This window comes from Myotis davidii, unplaced genomic scaffold, assembly GCF_000327345.1.
Source record: "Myotis davidii unplaced genomic scaffold, ASM32734v1 scaffold11, whole genome shotgun sequence".
Classification (NCBI taxonomy): Eukaryota; Metazoa; Chordata; class Mammalia; order Chiroptera; family Vespertilionidae; genus Myotis; species Myotis davidii.
Window position 1 is genome coordinate 2741954 of NW_006285791.1, and position 7098 is coordinate 2749051.

General features: G+C 42.2%; 1 protein-coding gene across 1 annotated transcript in view; it reads right to left on the reverse strand.

Moving 5' to 3' along the window:
• KDSR (3-ketodihydrosphingosine reductase) overlaps nt 1-7098 on the reverse strand; it is a 28683-nt gene that overhangs the window by 18219 nt on the left and 3366 nt on the right. The window contains exons 3-5 of the mRNA XM_006756821.2: nt 6357-6413; nt 3654-3719; nt 3375-3470 (exon numbers count right to left, since the gene is read on the reverse strand). Coding sequence (XP_006756884.1) covers nt 3375-3470; nt 3654-3719; nt 6357-6413 — 219 coding nt within the window. The remainder of the gene's footprint in view (nt 1-3374; nt 3471-3653; nt 3720-6356; nt 6414-7098) is intronic.

Genomic DNA, 7098 nt, shown 5'->3' on the forward strand with positions numbered 1-7098 from the left:
TAGAGAAAACAAGACACAGCTCCAAAAGCCACAAAGAGAGGCATTAAAAAGGAAAATGAAGAGCAGTAAGCTGGAGGTTCCCAAGTCCACCTCCAGTTTTGTGAATCACGGGAAGACCTCGCGTGACTCTGCACAGAGTTGTGCTCGTAACTAAGATTTATTACAGTGACAGGCACAACGCAAAATCAGCAAGGGCAAAAGGCACCCGGGCAGAGTTCAGAGGACACCAGGGGCAGGTCTCCAGGCAGTTGCTGCCTGCAATCTTAAAGGGCGTGCACACTCTCCCTGGCAATGAGTTGTGACGACACATGCAGTAGTGTGCACAGGGATCATATGTGCGTGTGACTATCAGTAAAATTAAACTAACAAGAAGCCAAACAAAAGAAGTAACTGCTATAGAATTTATTTTGAATAAAAATGAACTCTTAGCTTCAGAAAATGCATCAAAAGTGGTGGTGTGTGTTCTCACCAGGCTCATTGATGTTAAGCCCCTACTCTGATCAGAAGAAGGCAAGTCACTGAGCCCCGATGGGAGGGGCAGAGTAGCCTTGGAAGGTGACAGTCCCCTGCTGCCTCCATTCAGGCCCCAGGTTTTGGGTTGACAGTCCTTCCTTTTTAGAAGGCCAGTTCTCACATCCAACATCCCCTAACAGCTGCTTGAATCTTTGTGCTGAATTGTTGCCGCTTCCTGCTAGCCCACACTCGGTGGTTGCCCAGTACTCTACCTCCATCCACTTCCCAACATCACTATTTCTGCACTTAGTGACCCCAAAAGCTCCTAAAAGTTGCCCTGTACAGTGGGGGATCCTTTAAAAATGCAGATCCCACCACTGCTTAGCCTAACTTAAAACTCTTGAGACATCTGAGATTAAAACCTTCAAGGCCCCAACAGACCTGGCCCATGCCCCACTCTGCCCATCTCTGGGGATGCTCCAGCCACACAGGCCTGCCAGTCCATCCTTGGGTTTGCCAAACTCCTACCACCTGGGGCCCTGGCAGTAACTGGCTCTTTCCTGGTCCCTCTGTCCCCGTTCCCCAGGTCTCCAACCCCTGCCCCCAGGCTGGGTCTCCATCCACACCACCTCACAGAGCCCCTCAGCCCGCTCCTTTCCCCACAGCACATACCCCAGTCTGAAATCACACTGCTATCTGCTTGCTCCTGTGGGGTCTTGCTACCTCACCCAGACTTTATCTTCTTGCTCAGCACGCATCCCCAGGACCCAGAAAAATGCTGGGTGCACGAGAGGCTTTCTCTCAAGTATTTGTGGGTTGAATGAATGAATACCTGGGAAAGGACATTAGTATTTGTAAGCAGCCACCATGGGCTAAGCGCCACGCACAGATTAGGTTACTCAGTCCTCACAGCTCTGGGAGCTGTCCACCCACTTCATGGAGATGGGAGCTGTGACTGGAAGAGAAAGACTGATCTGCCTGTGATCGCACAGCTGGCAAATGGTCAGACTAGAAACCATCAGACCCAATACCTCAGACTGGTTCAGCCTGATGCCAAAGTCCACCTTTCTCTCTGCTGTGCCTGCTGCGCCTGCTGCGGAACAAAGAGCAACAAAGTCATGCGGTGGCTGCCAGCGTGGAAAGATGCTGCAGGTGTGGCAAAGCAACAAATTGTGATTGGGTTGTTTTTTAAACAAAAGAGAGGGGTGAGAGGAGGAAGGAAGGAAGGAAGGAAGGAAGGAAGGAAGGAAGGAAGGAAGGAAGGAAAGAAGGAAGGAAGGAAGGAAGGAAGGGAGAACAGTATGAATGGGAGACTGAGGTTGAGAGCAAAGTGAATTTTTTAAAAAGATTAGGATTGTACATTTTTTTATGTTTCACAAGCTTCATATTACGGCATTGTTATTTTTCTTCTCTCTTCATCTCACCTGCTTCACGTTGTCTGCTTACCATGGATACCCAATACCGGCATTGCCCTGGTAGTGTACATAGTTTCTTTTACTCTTGCTCACAGTTACATACCCCACAATATATTCACTCAGTTATCTTCCTTCTTCCATCAGACACACAAACGTAAACCATCCTGACTCCCTCTGTCCCCAAGCAGGCACACCCGCTTCCTGAGGTCCCAGCTTTACAACAGTGCCTTCATTCATTATAACCCTGCAACCCATTCTACCTCAGTCCTCTGTACCCTCTACACTGTCAAGGCGGAGTCCACTAACTGTCACTCCATATCATCTTACACACACACACACACACACCCTATTCCTCTTGTGCTGGCCACCTCTGAACTCCCTCATCATTTCATGCCAAGATCACTGTTACAATTATTTCCCCCAATTGACTCTTCACACTGCTATTGAAATAATCTTTAAAACCCCCCTTTGATTACCCACAGATAAAGGTATAATGGTCAACTATCATTACCTAGTTGATAAAAGAGCCTTAAGACTGTCCAGCCCCGGGTAAGGCACCAGTCTGCAAATATTATATCTGGACTCTCCCAACTTGACTTTAAATCAGAGTGCATGGTGCTTTCCCACAGTCCCCTGGGAGCAAGATATCTAAACTGCTGCTCCAACAGTCTCCTTTCCTACAGCAGATGCAATTTCACTTCACAGACAAAGGCATTCAAAACCCATGACTTTGATGAAGTTAGACAGAACACTAAGAAAAGATGGCAGATGCAATGTCAACTAAAAAACTGTTTCCCACTTAAAGATTTGAGATCTGATGTCCATTTCTTTAGGGCTGAAATAAATGACAAGGAGAGGCTGCATGTCAAACCCGTTTTAAAAATGCAATCATAAATATGACACATTATCTCTTTATTCTGATTTGAAAACTCTTAAAGAGTTTGCTCCTCAACTCTTTGTTTTTTATGTTAAAAATACAAACACTTGACATGAAAATCCAGAATCTCCCGGTTTATAAGGGGTTCTCTATCACCTCAGGGATACATCACAGTGATGTGTTGGAATGGAGGGTCCATTCCTGTTTTATAACTGGGGAAACCGAGGTTGAGAGACTTGTCTGAATCCTTAAGGCTAGACAGTCGTGGCACTGGGACCAAAAGCTTGTGTTGCCTCCCTCTAGTCTCCCAAGGCTTCCAGGAAATCTGAACACACTTCATCTATTTCATTTGTAAAGCCTTACTCTTCTTTAAATATATATATTTTATTGATTTTTCACAGCGAGGAAGGGAGAGGGATAGAGAGCTAGAAATATCGATGAGAGAGAAGCATCAATCCCACTGGGGATGTGCCAGCAACCGAGGTACATGCCCTTGACTAGAATTGAACCTAGGACCCTTCAGTCCCCAGGTCGACGCTCTATCCAGTGAGCCAAGCTAGCCAGGGCGGCCTTGCTCTGCTTTTAGTGTATGGGCTATCTCCATGATCAAAAAACAAATTTTTGCTTACTTCAAAAGTACTAACTTCAAGATCTTCAAATTTTCCTGAAATTGACATTCCTGCACAGTTTACAAGCATGTCCACTGGGCCCAGTTTCTCCTGTGCCTGGAAAAATGCATCAGAGAAGACATTAAGGAAGACAAAAGAAGAGTCACTCAATGCCAATAAGTAAAATTTATAAAACTATTAGACCTCTTAGGAAGGTTTACCAATTCCAAACCACCCAGCAAAATGTTAAGAACCAAACAAAAGGCATATGAATTAATTCCAATTAGCTCAGCCTCTTACTTGTTTTATGACATTCTCCACTTGGCTGTAGTCTTGGGATACGTCAACTGATATACAAAGCACCACCTGTTAGAAAGAGAAAGGAATGACTAAAGCTATGCAGGTATCTGAAACTATTTTTAAAAGTTTTGGAGGCGGTTTTTTAGTTTTGTTTTTTTTTAATTAAAGGCAATTCTTTCCACAAGATAAGGAGTCCAATTTTGGATGTACCAATTGCACTGTTTGAAATCTGTTGGAAATGCAATTAGAAGAGTCTAATTTTCTTGGCAGTTTTTATAGAAAATTGTTTCGAGCAAACTCAAAATCTGTTGACAATGCAATTAGCAGAGTCTAATTTTCTTAGCAGTTTTTGTAGACAACTGTTTTAAACAAATGCAAATGTTGGTCAAAGGGTAAAAACTTTCAGCTATAAAATGAGTAAGTTCTGTGGGTCTAACGTAGAACGTAAAGGCTGTCATTAATACTGACCTACTGTATACTTGACATTTGCTAAAAAAATAGATCTTACATGTTCTCACCACACACACAAAATAACTATGTGAAATCTGGATGTGTTAATTGATCGTGGTAATCATTTCACAATGTAAACGTATGTTAAATCATCATGTTGTACACTTTAAATACATACAATTTTTATTTGTCCATTATACCTCATTGTGGCTGGAAATAGAAAAAAAATGTTCCTCTTGAAATGCCACTACTCATCTACAATAACAGAAACAGGTCATTGACCACCTGCAGTCAGGAGGGGAGGCAGGGGCGAGGGCCAACTCTGGGGGGTGCTGGAAATGTTCTGTCTCTGCATCTCAGTGGTGGTTTCACATGTGTGTACACCTTTAAATGGGTGTGGTTTATTGCACATAAATTCTACCTCAAGTTGTTATTAAAAAGACTACATACATTAAAGAATACATAAATCACATCTCAAGTTGTTAATCTCTTAAGTTGCTAAAAAGAATAACAATAAATCTAACAAATAGGTGTAAAGAATGGCTTCCCTTGGAGCAGTATCAGAGCTGTGACTGCCCTGGTGGGATTGAATACCAGCCGGTGGAAGACAGAGATAAGTAAACAGTATCTACCAGCAGAAGCCACCTCAGCCTGGGCTGCTGCTCAGAGGCCGAGCCACAGGACATTATCGTGGAGACCAAGGGTCAGTCTGGGCCTGCAGGAGCTGAGCAGGGAGCCAGGTCACATCTGGTTCCTTCTGAGATTTGCTTGAGATCCCTGCCTCTGGGATGACTGGCCACTCAACTGATTCTCTCAGCAAGGGGGCCACTGAGCCCAGCCCCGGGCCCACCAGGTATAAACAGCCAGGCCTGGGGCTGCGCAGCCCAGGGGGATGATGGGAAGCCTCAGCCTGTGCTTTACTTTGGAAAACAAGTCCATTTAGTCTTTGAAAAGGAACAGAGTGAGGGAGAAAAGGGGGAGAAAGCATATATTCCGTGCTTACTTTAATAGAAATTTATGAGACAGAAATGAAGAACACTAATAGGGACAAACAATGAGCTTTTGTTTAATTTTCCTTTGTGGGTAATGTTTCCAAAGCAGAGCTTAGGTCACTGACATAGGAACTTCTATGTTCCCAGGGAGGTAGCAGAGAGAAGTAGGAAGGTGTCCTTGGTTTCTCAGTCTTTCCATGAATTCTCCCGTGTTGACACTGGCCATCATGCTGAGGTGCAGACAGAGTATGTATGTGGGTGGGCATGTAAGTACATCAATGATATGTACCCACGAGTAGTGTGGGGACGAGGCAGTAGAAAGAACGTGCATGCACTGGGGAAGGCTGAGTTCCAATCCTGTCCCTTTATCAACTTCCGAGCAGAACCTGGGAAGGCTGCAGTGACCTCACCTGTGCAATAAGGGTGTCAGACACGCGATGACCAAGATCCCTCCCAGCTCCAAGAAACCAAGTGTGAGAAATGAAGCTGTGACATGGGAGGTCAAAGAGATGAATAAAAAGAGACCAATGACTGTAGGGTTTTTGGGCAGAAAGTTTTACTTAATGCAAGGAACCCCATCCAAATGATATAAATTCTAAGGAAAGGAAACATCCCTTAGAAAATGTGCCCTGGCATATTCCAGACTCAAGGAATTGCCCTGGACTTTATCCCTGTACCATCACACAGAAAACAATTGTTTAAAAAGGGAGTAGGAATCATGAAATTAATTTTTAAACATGCTTTTTTATGCAGGATTGGATCATTTACTATACTAGTAAATAAAACCTATACCACAGAGAAGTGACATTTTTTTTAAATGGTAATAAAAGTTATACAACTAATATATATATATATATATATATGTATATATATGTATATGTATATGTATATGTATATACATTTTATCTATCAAACAATTCGATAACCCAAAAATATTTTTAAATGCCCCCTTCCCCTTAAGTGTTGGTATCAAGTTGATTTAAACAAATAATTGAAATAAAATCATTTTCCAGCAAAGCATTTTGTTATTTTGATGGTTTGTGAGTGTGTGTATGTGTTAGAGTCTATATATTTTTGTCATAATCAGGAATTCCAGACAATTCAAGCAGTTTCACCTTTTTCACAACAGTCTAGTATGTATTTTAATTAGAAAACTCTCACATTTTCCAGTAAACTATTAAGAACTGAAGAATCCCTTTTTTCCCTTTATGCACCTGTGCTGATTCGTACAGGAAAGGCATCAGGCAGACAGTGGCTTTACCTGTTTGTCATTAATACAGTGCTTCTCAATTTCTTTCTTTGCCTGCAGCAGCCTCTCCTGAAAGCAAGAAAGAACTATTAAGTTTTTAAATTCATTGTATAGAACGATAATAGAAAAATAAATGAACTTCAAAAATCCCAATAGACAGTATTAATTGTTGATGGGCACCCTATCAGTTCTAATCAATGTTTTGATCTGACATTTAATATAAACAAGAATAACCATGTGGATATGCAATTAGGGTACATGTGATTCCATGTCGAGAGATCACCCAACATTTCCCTCCTCTGCTATAAAAGCAAATATAGAAAAATCACTTCTTAGATGGACCAGGTAAATCCATGCCTGGCTATTCTCACAATTACTCTTTAGACCAGCAAAGCTGTCCATGGAACAGTAATTCTTCCAATAGCTCATTTTGCTTGTTTCACTCATTTTCAAGAAGACAAATACTGGTCTACAGTGTCTTCCTTTGCTCTAAAAGATGCAGTTTAACCCTTTGAGTGCCAACCAATATCCTAGGAACTAGGATTGCTAAAATTGTCAAGGCATTTTTTCTGATTTTACAGCAGTTTAGGAAAAAAATTATGAATCGCAAGTAAATGAAGTTACATATTCAAAAACTTAAGGAAACCTTTACTACATTGACATATTTAGCAATATCAGCATCACTAATAAAAGCAGACTTAGAACTGGACGCCATTTCGAATCTTTGATAGCGCTCCCGGCACTTTTGGAGACA